The 14,937-nt window shown below is 27.8% G+C and overlaps 2 protein-coding genes across 3 annotated transcripts; one reads left to right on the top strand and one right to left on the bottom strand.

The window, feature by feature from the left end:
- Window positions 1-333: 333 nt before the first annotated feature.
- On the top strand, window positions 334-10,331 carry LOC123267182 (cytoplasmic polyadenylation element-binding protein 1). 2 transcript variants are annotated; one of them, XM_044731735.1, is made up of 6 exons: window positions 334-809; window positions 2,262-2,733; window positions 3,878-4,038; window positions 7,056-8,232; window positions 9,239-9,447; window positions 9,585-10,331. In XM_044731735.1, the coding sequence occupies exons 1-6, from the start codon at window positions 789-791 to the stop codon at window positions 9,750-9,752; spliced, it is 2,208 nt and encodes a 735-aa protein (XP_044587670.1). In that variant the 5' UTR covers window positions 334-788; the 3' UTR covers window positions 9,753-10,331. The 2 variants fall into 2 exon arrangements, with proteins under 2 accessions (XP_044587670.1, XP_044587662.1); XM_044731727.1 differs by lacking the exon at window positions 334-809 and adding an exon at window positions 1,995-2,127.
- Window positions 10,332-12,146: 1,815 nt separating this feature from the next.
- Window positions 12,147-14,217, bottom strand: LOC123267360 (peroxisomal membrane protein 11C). Its single transcript, XM_044731940.1, has 4 exons — window positions 14,169-14,217; window positions 13,783-14,079; window positions 13,464-13,642; window positions 12,147-12,563 (listed from the first exon to the last, which is right to left on the bottom strand). Exons 2-4 carry the CDS (start codon window positions 14,005-14,007, stop codon window positions 12,290-12,292), a joined length of 678 nt encoding a protein of 225 aa, XP_044587875.1. The 5' UTR covers window positions 14,008-14,079; window positions 14,169-14,217; the 3' UTR covers window positions 12,147-12,289.
- Between the last annotated feature and the right edge of the window lie 720 nt (window positions 14,218-14,937).

A 14,937-nucleotide genomic window follows, 5' to 3' on the forward strand; every position in this document is an offset into this window, starting at 1 on the left:
TTTAATTATTTTGTTATCATTTTTTCAGTAAATAAAAAATTCTAAAAAAAAATTTATTAATTTATAAATAAAAAAACTTTTTTTTAAATTGCACTTATAGTTTTTGAAGTTTTTAACGAATGAAAAAAATTTTTTTTTTTTTTTGTAATAATTCTTTAATAAAAAAAATCAAAAATTTTTAAATGCCGGCTAACTTTATTTTCATAATTTTTATCTAATTAATTGATACTGCCAAGGACTTTTTTAAGGATAACAAAATAGCGCATGCGTCAAAGTAAAAATTAAAATTGCGCGCGTGATCAAAAGTAGACGAGCCGTTTGATTCAGTTAGCCGAGCGCGACAACATGGTTAAGAATCTGTACTTTTTACTCCCATAAGCCCGTATAGTATATAATCACACATCAAGTATATATCAACTTTATTTTACGCTCGAGTCGTGTCAGTCACTCAGTCGTCCTCACAACAGGCCGTGGGCAACAGATCGTTAATAGATTTTCTTAAAATAATTAAAATAAATAACAAAATTTAATATAAAAAAATAAATCTTATTTTCACGACTCGTTATTTATCGTAATTAAAAATAAAAAAATATATTTATCGTGTTGTATGTAATTGTTTCTTCATATTATTTTCAACAATGTCTTTCCGAGTTGTCTAAATATAATAATTATTAGTTAGTATATTTTGTGCGAATTAAACAACACAAGACCACCGTCGAGGATATCAAGATTAAATCGCACTTGTTGACGGTGCTCTTTTCTTTCTAACGAACAAAGAAACAACTGAAATGCCGAGTCTTCATCAGCAGGTACAATTTTATTTTTTATTCTAATACTATTTTTATTAAATAATTCTGTAATAGTAGATTAAAAATAATTAATTACTATTTATTTTTTAGTAGTTAGTGTAATATTAAATAATCTTGCGTCTTTGTTTAGTCCTTTGTTTGAGCTTGTAAACGAGACAGATATACCAACGCCGGATAACATAAAACCAAAGATCGGCATCATATTTATGTTGAGTAAACTAAAACATCAACACTAAATTAAAAATATTATATTTTACTTGCAGGTTAATTTTTTTTGTTGCTATTTATTTTACAACAAGCTTCATGTTCCTCACTTCTAGGAACTTAATACTGGGATTAGTGATTTAACAAGTTATTTATTTTCTCTTTGTTAAAAAGGATCTGTTTACTAAAATTGAAACGCAATTATTATAAAAATTTTAATATTTTGGACAGTTGTGCGTATGTTATTTCTATAAATATTTTTAATTATCGAGTAAATTAAAAGTAAATATTTAAAAAAAAATTACTATTAACTAGAAAGTTAATTTTTTAAATACATAAATTTTTTTTATACAAAAAGTTCACTAAAATCAAAATTAATTAAAATCTCAATACAAAAAAATTCATTTTTTTGAATCCCGGAAAAAATAGACCTGGAAAAAATTTTAAAGTCATGAAAAATTCATATTATTTCAGATTTATTAAATTATTACTATTATTATTATTATTTTAATGAAATAATATGAATTTTTCATAATTTAAAAATTTTTTTCGGGTCTATTTTTTCCGATTGCCCAAAAAAATGTATCTTAATTCAAATCGATAAAAAAAAAGTTAAATAATTTGAAATAATTTTTTTCTGAAAAACAAAAAATAATTAATTAGTTCTTTTAGAAATTAGTGTGTATGTGTACTGTAAAAAAAATGCTTTGTTCATAAATTTTTAGATCGTATATCAAAAGATCGTATTCTGAGAAAACGTGAAACTTTTGCTCGATAATTAAGGGGCGGTAAGTTTACTAGCGGCCTCTTATCATACACAGGCTTGTAAGCTCTTTTTTCTTTATATATTAATTCGTGGAAAGTAATAGCTCAAACTAAATACCCACACCACTGACTGGAATATTCCCACATTTTACCTATTATCCAGCACCTAGACTTCCCTCTCCCCTTATCACCAATTTTCTTTTTTGCTATTATTCTATTTCATTGTGTTTTCCTTCTTCAATTGCTACCAGTCGATCATACCTTCCGGAGTCTTTGAACAGTCATGTTCAAAAACGATTTATGGGAGAGTGATAATACCGAGAATTCATTTGATTTTCATTTTCCCACGGTTCGTTTCAATACAAACAATATAATCTTTTATTTATTATTAATTACTAATACACAATAAAAATAATTTATTTAATAACTTTATTGAAGAGTTTGTTAATAATAAAATTTAATAATTTTTTTTTTAAATTACAGCTGGCCATGTCCTTCGAGGCTGAAAATAACAATGCAACCGATGGATTACGAGGATCCGAGTCGTCGTGCGAGCCACCGCAAAAGCACCAATTGCAACATGATCAGTACGATCGTGAGTACCTGCAGCCACAGCAGCTCCAACGTGACTACGAGGGGCTTCAACTTCCTCAAGTAGACTTCCAACGTCAGCACGACGTTCAGATACGAGAATACGAAAGAGAGCAGAGCTCAATTTACCAAATTCGTGCCCCTCAGAGAGAGTCGTTATTCCAGCGGCGTGAACGTGAACGAGACTCGTTTCAATTGCATCACCAGCCGGAGAGATCTGAATCACGGATCGATCAGTACCGGGATAAGCTTCACCAACCGCTCAAAACTCTGGGAAGTCTTTTGCTGGATGTACCAACTCCCACGGTACCCTTTCATCCTCACAAAGACACCTCTTATGATCAGACTGACTCGAATCTTGAAGGTATGCATTGTTTATTTATTTTATATTTACTAACACTTGTTTATAATAATACATAAGTATTTTTAAAATGATTTCCCTACTAACAACCTTGCAGTCACTATGTGATTACCGTGACTTGTGAAATAAAAATAAAATTTTGCTTTATTAAATAATGACTTTGGTTAAATTGCACTGTACTTTCTTAAATATTGAAGTTTTTAAAGATATAAGCTCATTCCGATGTTACACTCATCGAGAGCTTTTATTTGAGTACCCACATGCATTTTGATATATTCTTCATATATACATATATATAATATATATAAATATATGGAAAATTAATGTGGGTACTCAAATGAAAGGTCTTGATGAATGTAACATCAGGCTGAGCTTATATCTTTAAAAATGTCAATCATTTACAAGATATTTGTTAAATTGCACTGTACTTTTCAAACTATTGACGTTTTTAAAGATATAAGCTCATCTCGATGTTACACTCATCAAGAGCTTTCATGTGAGTACCCACATCAATTTTTCATATATTTTCATATATACATATATATAATATATATAAATATATGGAAAATTGATGTGGGTACTCAAATGAAAGGTCTTGATGAATGTAACATCAGGATGAGCTTATATCTTTAAAAATGTCAATAGTTCACGAGATACAAGGTCATTTCTTAATCATGTATCTAGAGATAGAGCATTTTTGACTGCAGTCTAAATACTTATCATCATAAATTGAGTATTGGTGAGAATGATATGAAACCTTGAAAAGGCACAAATTTAAGTCAAGACCTTTGCAATGACACTAAATTTAACTATAAAAACCCATTTTGTCATATAAATACACTGGTCACAAAATTTTGTTTATTCTCTTAATAATATAGATAATCAGCGATCTGTTTTTGTTTTAATTTATTTTTATTTATATTTTAAAATGAATCACTAGATAATGATGAGTTAATTTCAGGCTGGACTTTATGATTAGTCGTTTGTTATTAGTTATTTAAAGCAGTAATTTTTCAAGTCTATAAATAATTAAAATTAAAAAAAAAAACTGAAAATAGTCTTGTGTCATTTGCAGTACAGATTATATTTTTAATCGTAATATTTATATCTACTAAATTTACTAAAGCTAATAATTTGATTTGAACAGAAGACATGTCTATTTCCGACTTGTTTGGACTCGGATTACCCAGAGGATCGTTGATGGGCAGCCAATCGTCAATAAACTCACCGGGATATCGACATCACCAGCAACAGCAAACTCAAAATCATGGACAGAGTAATGTCTCACGGCCTTATAATAAATATCAGGTCAGTATTGTTATCTATCAATTTATCTTAAGAAAAAATATCTATGCTATTGGTTTATGCATTGTTTAAATTTTAATTCTATTTAAATAATTTATAAAATGAATTAAAAAACTTTTTGTTTACGACATTTTCTATGACAACGCTACTATATATGAAAGCAACAGTTTTCTTCATTTGTTCTCGGTACAGACTAAAGAATGTTAATATGCAAAAGCTTACGGTTACATTGTATAAGCCTCATTTTTAGAGCGTATGTCTGGCAACCTTTTAATGCTAAACTTTTTTGCGTGTTACAATAGATTAATATAATTTAAATAAGAATAGAGACGCAGTTTTTAAAATTAAAATACTTTCTTCATTTTTTAATGATATAAATAATAATTTTATTAAAATAAAAAAACAAAATAAAAAATTATTTTATTTAAATAATTTACAATCGTATTATATAAAAATTATTTTATAGTCTTTTTTTTTTTTTTTTATTTGTAAAAATAAAAAAATAAATGTGTTTAACTTTGTAAATTTTTATTTCGACTATTTTCAAGTACTACCGTGTAAATAGATGATTGAGAAACTTGGAAGAATCGCATCTGCACGTGACGTTTCAATATAAATTCTATATACACTAGGGCTATAGGTACTTGGGATTGCCGCTATTGATATTGTAACCCAATGCCCAATGCCAGATAGCTTATTACTTATTACATTTAGATTCACTTATCGAATTTATATATATATATATATAAATTTTTTTTTTTATTTTTTTTTCCACAAAAGCACAAAAATTACTAATCAAGTTCATCCAATATAATTATTATTCTATAGTTTTTAATTAATTAGTTTTTATTATTATATTATAGTTTTTTCATTAATTTAATCTAGACAGCAGTAAATTTGTCGTAAAAGAGATTAATTCAATAAAATCCTTAGTGTAGACAAAATTATAACGATCGAATGCGTTACATACGTGAGGATTGTGTACACATATGTATTTTTATGTCGAGAACATTTAAGTACATGACATTAGGATAGTAAAGCGAAGTACAATGGAGATTGGATAAAATAATAAATTATCGTAAAACGACACGTTAGGACGACCCGATTTTAAGAATCGAGCCAAGACTTATGTATTTTCAGGCCTGATGTGAGCCAAACATCTTTATTGCTACTCTTCGTCTTTCTTCATTTCTTCATTCTCATACAGTTATTCCTATTACTATTATTATTAGTATACAATATCAAAGGATAAGGTCTCGTGATAGTTTGTCGAATGGACATTACGCGGGATATTATCTTGGAAGTTGTCCAAAGATAGTGCTGGAAGGCTAATTCACCGACAGTAAACGCATTAAATATTATTTATTGTATTCTTTATTCGGTAGTATATGGGACATTCCATAGTGATTGGTGGGACATTTGACTCTGGGATTCCATCAATAATAATTATAATCTATAATTATGTGACTGAAACTTATATTATAGTAAAATTTATCTTATAATATAGAAAAATAACTAATTAACAACATCCCTTTATCAAAAACCTCGATTACTTTTTAAGTTTCTCGTAATTATCATTTGACTGAGTGTGACTGGTGGGACTAAGAACAAATCCTTCTCTCTTACCGCGGTATACTTAAAGTCGAATTTCAGTTCGACCACTAAACTTTTAAAAAATACTTCCCTATCAATATAAAATTTATCCTACAAACATTCAATATTATGAAGAATTAGACTGATTACCTACGTAGAAATAATTAAAAAAATTTTTTTTGTTGTGACTGGTGAGACAAGTACAAAATGTCTACATGAAGTTGTTTAATCAAAAGACTTTTATATTATTTCAACCTTAGAAACATTATTGTTTATATATTTAACTATAAATTATTTAGGATAATTAAAAAACAGAAATAAAGGATTTAGCATGCTGACAACACAATCTTGATAAACTTAGGTTTTAATTAATAACGAACATAAAAAAATTTGTTCTTAAAAATATAAAAATAAATAGGGTAGAAGTACCGTTTTTGGCCAGTCAACATTTGAATAAACTTATAAAAAATTATGATAGTATAATCATATTTTTGTTGAGTTTTAAAAAATTTATATTAAAACATATTGAGTTTGTAATGATTTATTAATATAAATTCATTTCTATCGTTTATTTGAACAATTAATGGCCATAAACGGTACAATGGCTACAAACGGTACTTCTACCCTATGTTAGCTAATAACAAACATAAAATAAATTTGTTTTTAAAACTATTAAAACAACATTTGACCTGGATACAAGTTAGTACGGCTGATAAGTTACTAGGAGAGAAAAATCGATTTTCTTATTGATTAAAAAAAATTTTCTTTACAAATTAGTAAAATATAAACTTTTAATAATAAATTAGAATGAACTAGAGAAATTTTAAAATTTTAGTCATTTTCCCATTTCACATGGAATGCCCCATATCGACGGTCTAATATAATTAGCAATTGGTCTCTCCTTATTTTTTAAAAAGTGATTTTTTTTAATTTTGATGTAATAGTCCAATTATAAATTATTTGAATGATCTAAACCAAAACATTATACCTCCATTAGACATTAAATGGTTTTTTTAAAGAGATAATAAATTTTGAACTAATTGTTTTTTCGTACAAATAGAAAAATATCTAAAATAAAGTTAGACAATTTGCTAATTAGAACGTCGATATAAAAATCTCTTGCAACATATAAAATATTTTTTTTATTTAAATTAAAGTTTTTAACACCTAGCGGTCAAGTGACTAGTAGTTTCTTTCATTCAATGAACATCTTTACAACTCGAACATATACTACAAGCTTTTAGCTTCACTAGCATTCAAATTCGATGGATCCCCATCGAACTTAATTATCGTGAAGAGAGAATGTCTCTCGACCAATAGCGAAGATGGAATGTCCATCCATTGGCTTGAATTAGATTTACTAGTCACTTTAATTTATATATACAATTCGGTTACAAAAATAATTGATAGTTTTTTTTATTTTTTAGAATTTCGAGGAAGATCGTGGATATTTTACATCATCACCGAGTATCGACATGCCAGGGACACCAAATTCAGTGGCGACTCCTGGGAGTCCAGGTACTCCAAGCAGTCTGTACTCGAGTGCTTACAGTTATTCAACAAGTGGTACCGGCAGTTCGCAGTTGACATCATCGCCTGCGTCAGCTCGATCGGGCTACCAGTCCTATGTAGGCTCCCCTACGTCGTCAATTAACTCGCCGCCTTACTACGGAAGACCTATTCGTGGATCTTCACCGTACAGCGACTGTAGTAGTCCTTCGATGGAGTACCCACCTGTAATCAGCTGCAATGGATCACGATCTACCTCGCCGTCAGACTCAGATCTCAGCGGTATTAACAGTATGGAAGGCTCGCTGTCAGACATAATGGCTTGTTTGTCATTAAATTCACCTGTCACACACTCGTGTCACTCACACGGCTCAGCTAACTCTGACTTCGCTGATATTTGTCCGAATAACCGCGCTGCTGCTCTCCAATGCATGGCCATGAAGAAGTATCTTGCTTCTACGCATCATGACCAGTCGTTCCGTCATCACCACTGCTGCAATAGCAATGGCAACCACATGATGCCCGTCAGTTCTTCCGGTGGACTCAACGAGCCGTACATTTCTTTGGATCGCGCTGCCAGAATACACCGCAGCGCTGCTTCCCTTCACAAAGCGACCCACACTTGGAGTGGCACTCTTCCAGCGCGTACGTTGAAGCCCACTGGGTTCTCATCGAAAGTTTTCCTCGGCGGGCTACCTTGGGACGTCACCGAGTCCACTTTGATCGCGACGTTTAAGCACATCGGTCCGATAAAAGTCGAGTGGCCGAAAAAAGATCATCCCAATGCACCTGACCCTAAAGGATTTGGCTACATTATTTTTGAGTCGGAGAAAGAAGTTAGAACTCTGCTGTCCTGCTGTGTCCCTTGTTTTAACAACAAGAATCGGTTACTTTATAAAGTATCCTCGAAGCGTATCAAAGGCAAAGATGTCCAGGTAATTCCGTGGGCTCTGAATGACAGCAACTACTCGAAATCGTCCTCTCAGAAGTTGGATCCGGGGAAAACTGTATTTGTTGGTGCGCTTCATGGTATGGTAACTGCTGAAGGTCTTGCCAATATAATGAACGACTTGTTTGATGAAGTTATCTATGTTGGTAAGCATCATCTATATTATTAAGAGAATAAGAATTTATTATAAGTATTTAGGCTGCATTCGAAAATTCTCTATCTCTAGATACATAATTAAGAAATGACCTTGTATCTTGAAAACTATTGACATTTTTAAAGATATAAGCTCATCCCGATGTTACACTCATCGAGACCTTTCATTTGAGTACCCACATCAATTTTTCATATATTTTGTATATTTATATATTTCACAAATACCATATATATAAAATATATAAAAAATGCCATGTGGGTACTCAAATGAAAGGTCTCGATGAGTGTAACATCGAAATGAGTTTATATCTTGAAAAATGTCAATAATTAAGAAGTGACTTTGTATCTTGTGAACTATTGACATTTTTTAAGATATAAGCTCAACCTGACATTACACTCATCGAGATCTTTCATTTGAGTACCCACATCACTTTTTCATATATTTATATATATGTTTACATGAAAAATATATGAAAAATTGATGTGGGTACTCAAATGAAAGATCTCGATGAAGGTAACACCGGGGTGAGCTTATATCTTAAAAAGCATCAATAACTTAGAAATGACCTTGTATCTTGCGAACTATTGACATTTTTAAAGATATAAGCTCACCCCGATGTCACCCTCATCGAGACCTTTCATTTGAGTACCCACATCAATTTTTCATATATTTTGTATATTTATATAAATTATGTATATATATATATATAAATATAAATATGTAGATACATATGAAAAATTGATGTGGATACTCAAATGAAAGCTCTTGATGAGTGTAACATCGGGATGAGCTTATATCTTTAAAAACATCAATATTTAAGAAAGTACAGTGCAATTTAACAAAAGTCATTATTTAATTAAGCAAATTTTTATTTATTTATAGTTCACAAGTCACGTCAGTCACATAGTGATTGCAAGGTTGCTAGTTAAATATAAAACAGATCAGAAAAAATTTAAATTTTATTAATTAATAATACAAGTAATTTTTTTGTCAATTAGGTATCGACACGGATAAACACAAGTATCCAATTGGATCAGCTCGTCTTACGTTTAGTAGCAAACGTTCTTACAGAAAAGCCGTCGCTGCAGCTTTCATTGAAATAAAGACGGCTAAATTTTCAAAAGTTGTTCAAATTGATCCGTATCTTGAAGACTCTGTTTGCTCTGTATGCTACGTGCAACAAGGACCTTACTTCTGTCGCGAACAGGTAAAACATTCAAATAATTTAAAATTATAAGGTAAAAGCCCCAATAGATGATCACGTACCAGTATATGATCATCTATTGGGGCTTTTACCTTACTCATTTATTTGAAACAAAATTTTGATAATTCATTTGGTTATAGGTCTGCTTCAGATACTTCTGCCGTAACTGCTGGCTCTGGCAGCACTCGATGGATCCGATGCGTTTGCACAAACCCTTGACACGCATCTCAAAGACAAATCAAGTTGTAGGACTGACTCCCGGCTTCGGAATGCCCCCAGCGTCTCGTACATCTGGTTCCGTTATTTAAATTTTTTCGTAACGAAAAAAAAAATTGCCCCCGCCGCTAGAATCGTGTTTAATCGTTATCTAATTATAGTTAATAGTGTCCTAAACACTTTGTTCGATTATACTTTTATTTTTTTTTTTTTTTTCAACAGCTGTCAGACGGTATCAAGTATTTTGGTAGATTTAACGATAGTATCTTTATAAACATAGTTATAGTTGGGCAATCGTGACGGAAAGATTTAAAACTATGATAATTAGTTTGAATCATGTTGAGTAGTTACTATACAGTGCATTTAATAATGCCGATCATAAAAATGTTTTATTATTTATTTATCGTTTTTAAGAGACTGGATCTCTTATCATTCGAAACTGTTTTTTTTCTTTTTTTTTTTTTGCGCCGCGGCAAATAAAATCACCATCCGTTTATTATTATAATATTTAAAAATAAGTAGTAATTAATAATTAATGATAGTAATTTAATATTTAAAGGATCAGGTTTAAAAAGTATCGGTACTTAATTGATCATTAAATAATCTAATCTGGCTAATATTTGTGTACACTAAAAGTCACATTAGTAATTAGATAATGCCCATTAATAATTGTAAAGATTAAAGCCATTACGATCTTGTATTTGATATAATTTTTTTTGTTCTTACGCCGTTGCGTAATAAATATTCTATAAGCGTATTAAGTACACTGATAAAAGGATTTATTTGTATAAAAAAATATTTGTTAATATTTAACAAATCATTTATTAGAGACCACTTTTTAGTATTAAATAAATATTTCTTAGTATTTAAAATTTGTATTTAATAAATCTGATATCCATTTATTAAATATTAATAAATTTTTTTAAATACTAAGAAATATTTTTAAATACTAAAAAGTGGTCTCTAATAAATGGTTTGTTGAATATTAATGAATATTTTTTACTATAAACAAATCCTATCAGTGTATAAGATAAAATGTAGATTTTTTAAAAGCAAATGATCTAATGGCTGAATTTATTATTAGTGTTATTTATTATTTTATAAGATTTGTGCCATAATTACTTGAGAAAATAATCTTTAATATTTTCGTAATTGCAATGTTATAATCTATAACCACGCCAAAGCGTTTATAGAGTGTTATTAATATTATTATTATTAATTTATTACGTTAAGTACTTTTATTTCAATCGGAAATAATTACCGTAGTAATTAAACCCGCGGGTGAATTTCAATCGTGATAATGCCTAACTAGTTTTACGTTTCATTTCTTAGGTATAGCAAGATTGAGCCAAATATTATTGAGTTAGAGCTAATAAAAGAGTTGGCTGTTGATTATCATGATAAGAATAATTGTAAAATTATGCATTGAGAAAAGAGTGAGCTTGACTCGCGGCTCAGTTTCTTCATAAGTTAGATTTTTGTTAACAAAACTATTTCAAATTATGTTATTATTATTATTATTATTTTTAACATTTTTTGTTGTTAAATTTAATTAATCTTTTGATATCAAAAGAAATAAGCGTAAAATTATTCAGGCTGAATTTAAATAAAAAAAAGAAAAAAATGTTCTTTAACTTTTGATATAATTTTGTTGATCAATAAATTAAAATCACAGTTTTGCATATATATTTTTTTTATTTTTAATTATTATTTATCCTTTATGTTTACTTTCCTATTACTTTATAAATCATCTTTCATTCATTTATTTATTTATGCTAGAAAACTTTTTATCTATGTAATATTTGTTTTAATTATAAACACTACTTAAATTTGAATATTTAACAGTAATGCTACTGAAGCTTTAACTAATTAATAAATAAAATTAAATTAAAGCTTTTTACTTAAAAAATAAAAATATAAAACAAAGTTAAAGTCAACTTGTTGGCAGGAAATTAAAAGTACACTAAATTTCACAGTATTAATCTTATTATTGGTATTTTAGAGAAGAAAAAAAAAATAGTTAATGAGCTAGCTTTTATTGTGACGATAAAAAGGAACAAAAAAATTTTAAAACGCCTCTTTTATCTAAATCATCTGATTTAAAAATATAAATTTTAATAAGTCCGTGCCTTTTAATGATATAATGACGTGAATTTTATTATAAAAAGTTGTTAAAGGATTCAAAATGAAATTATTTTTTAATTAAAATAAATGTGATGATAATGATTGTTGGAGCGCATAATTTGAAGCTTTTAATAATTATTTCATTTGTGTTATTATTATTAAATTATAAGTATTTTCAAACGAAAGTACAAATATAATTTTATTTATTATTCATGTGCGTTTATACTGAAATTATTTTAAAAGTAAATTATTTTTTTAACGACTGCTCCCTTATTCAGGAGCTCGACTATTGTATTTCCTTAGCTTTAATTGATTTATAAAATACAATTGATAAAAAGCTTTGTACGCTTTGAAAACTTCAATGTAATCGTTACAATGTTTTATTCATGACAATAAATAAATGTTCTCTTAAAAGTTTAATAATTATTATTATTAAAATAATTGAAAAAAATTATTTTATTTCAGTAAAAAAAATACTGTAAATATTTGATATTAATCTGATACTTTAATTGGCACGTTTTATAAGTGATTGATAGAGTCCTATGAGTGATGATACAGTTCCAAGTGCTCCAACTTGCCAAGTAGACAGTTTGCCGCCCCAGAGAGTACCATTAGGAAGATAACTCACTGCATAACTCATGTCTAGCAGCATACGGACACAAACTAATGTTTCATTGTACATTTTATGCCTTAAAGCTTTTTCCTCGTCTTTATTACCACATTTATTCTTCAAACTCATCTCTCTTTGCTTCAATAGGAGTTTATATTTTCGCAAGGACCTAGGCAATTTAATATAGCAATAAATATAAATTTACAAAGCTATAAAAATATTACAAATAATGACACTGAAGTTGACAGACATTCAAAATTTTTTTGCAATGAAATTATTATGAAAAAAATTCAATAAAAAAATTCCACATGAAAAATTAAAAAAAATTTTTAGAAGCATCTTTTTATTGTTATTGATTTCTTAAAAAAATTAACAGCTGTCAGCTAACATCAGTATTATTACAAATGATAATACTAAAGTTAGCCGACGTTTTTTATTTTTGGATTTATTTTCATTAATTAAATTAGAGCAAAAAAATATTTTTTAAAAATTGCACTTACAGTTTTTAAAGTTTTTTACAAATGAAAAATTTTTTTTTATTTTTTTGTAATAATTTTTTCAAGAAAAAAAAATTCTAAAAATTTTTAGATGTCGGCTAACTTAATTTTATAAATAATAATAAAGTCACCCGACATTTTTGATTTTTTTATTTTGCTTAATTATTAAATTATAACTAAAAAATATTTTTAAAAAATTGCACTTATAGTTTTTGAAGTTTTTAACAAATGAAAAAATTTTTTTTTAATTTTTTTGTAATAATTTTCTAATAAAAAAAATCATTAAAATTTTTAGATGTCGGCTAACTTTATCTTCATATTTTATAATACTAAAATTAGCCGACATTTTTAATTTTTTTTCAATAGTTAAAATAAAACAAAAAAATATTTTTTAAAAATTGCACTTACAGTTTTTTAAGGTTTTTACTAATGAAATTTTTTTTTTTAATTTTTTTGTAATAATTCTTTTAATAAAAAAATATTCTAAAAATGTTTAGATGTCGGCTAACTTAATTTTCATTTACAAATGACATATTGTAGGTCTAAAGCTCAGGTCAAGAATTTACACTTACTTCATCAAAGAAATATACAGAGAGGTGATCCAGAACCACGTGGACAGAGTATCCCATTTGTCAACGTCTACATTAACCAACTGATGTTCTCCAGCCCAGCAGAGGGTCTCGATAGGAGAGTAAATTACATCCACTATAATTTCTATCATCTCCAGCCATTTGATGTACGAATCAGCTGCCTGTCACATCGAACACGTCAATTAGACATCTAAAAAAATTTAATACATCATCACGAGTCTACCGACTCATAAATAAGTATATTTATTTATTTATTTATTTATTATAAACATAAATATTCTATGTATACTTATTTTATTACTTTGTTCGTCCAATTATATGTCAAAGCATAATTGAGTGTAGGAATGTCATCAAGTAGCCGAAGGATAACTCGGCAATTACTCATCTGGCTTCCAAATATTTTAAACTTTTTTTTATTTTCCTCAGATCGCGGGATCACTGTTGCTAATTTTGCTGCGTAAGATAATACTCTTAATAATTTATCTCTACCTTCATAACTTTCTAAATAATTCGACATTAATTCCATGTTTGTTTATTTATTTTAAAATTTTTTTCGAGGTTATGCCAACTAATTCTCTTGTCATGTGACAGATGATGACTGAAAAAAGTCAAAATGTTTTTATATTATATAAATTTTTCTTTTAAAATTAATAAAAATTGAAAAGTATAAGTAGAATTATATATTACCTTAGTTTTATTGTTTTATTTAATGTTTATTGTAGAAAATTTATTTATTTTCTAAATACATAAAAAATTTGTCATCCTCATTCATTTTATCAACAATTATCTTAGTTATCACACTTGAGTCATAGAAAAAAAAAATATTCTAATTATTTTTAAAACATCTTTTTAAAAAGTCTGAGTCATGAAAATTATAGAAGCAGATATTTAATATATTTTAGAATTTTTTTAAGAAATAAATTAGTGCTAAAAAAATTTAATAAAAATTGATATCTAGAAATTTAAAAAAATTAAAAATGCAATTTTTAAAAATTAATTTTTTGGAAGAAATTTTTTTTGTTGAATAAAATTAAAAAATTGTGAGGTGACTGCTAACTTTAATGTCGTGTCTGAGTCACTAAACGTAAAAAATAGATGAAAATTAAATTAGCCGACATTTGAAACATTTTGATTATTTATTTTATTGAAAAATAATTTTTTAAAAATTAAAACAAAAATTTTCACATGTAGAAAATTTGAAAAATTATCCGTGGAATTTTTTAAAAATAGTTTTTTAGTTCTAATTTTTAATTAAAAAAAAACAATCAATAATTTTTGAGTGTCGGCTAACTTAATTTTCATAAAAATAGATATTTATTTCCGAGGAATGTTAAAATAAAGCGAGTGAGTTTAATTTAAATTATATTACATTTTTAACAATCTGTAATTTATTAAATTAATTAATTAATTTTTAAACTGTTTAAAAAACTTTTTTAATATGTTTATTAGTTTTTTT

This window comes from Cotesia glomerata, linkage group LG1 (assembly GCF_020080835.1).
Source record: "Cotesia glomerata isolate CgM1 linkage group LG1, MPM_Cglom_v2.3, whole genome shotgun sequence".
Taxonomy (NCBI): Eukaryota; Metazoa; Arthropoda; class Insecta; order Hymenoptera; family Braconidae; genus Cotesia; species Cotesia glomerata.

What these genes read in the sequence shown, in the direction of transcription:
- LOC123267360 (XM_044731940.1), bottom strand. Translation starts at nt 14,007, where the DNA reads ATGGAATTAATGTCGAATTATTTAGAAAGTTATGAAGGTAGAGATAAA. An exon ending in CATATAATTGGACGAACAAA is followed by an intron (nt 13,643 to 13,782) that starts GTAATAAAATAA and finishes TCGATGTGACAG; the next exon opens with GCAGCTGATTCGTACATCAA. An exon ending in CTGTATATTTCTTTGATGAA is followed by an intron (nt 12,564 to 13,463) that starts GTAAGTGTAAAT and finishes TAAATTGCCTAG; the next exon opens with GTCCTTGCGAAAATATAAAC.
- LOC123267182 (XM_044731727.1), top strand. Translation starts at nt 2,062, where the DNA reads ATGTTCAAAAACGATTTATGGGAGAGTGATAATACCGAGAATTCATTT. An exon ending in GACTGACTCGAATCTTGAAG is followed by an intron (nt 2,734 to 3,877) that starts GTATGCATTGTT and finishes TGATTTGAACAG; the next exon opens with AAGACATGTCTATTTCCGAC. An exon ending in GGCCTTATAATAAATATCAG is followed by an intron (nt 4,039 to 7,055) that starts GTCAGTATTGTT and finishes TTTATTTTTTAG; the next exon opens with AATTTCGAGGAAGATCGTGG.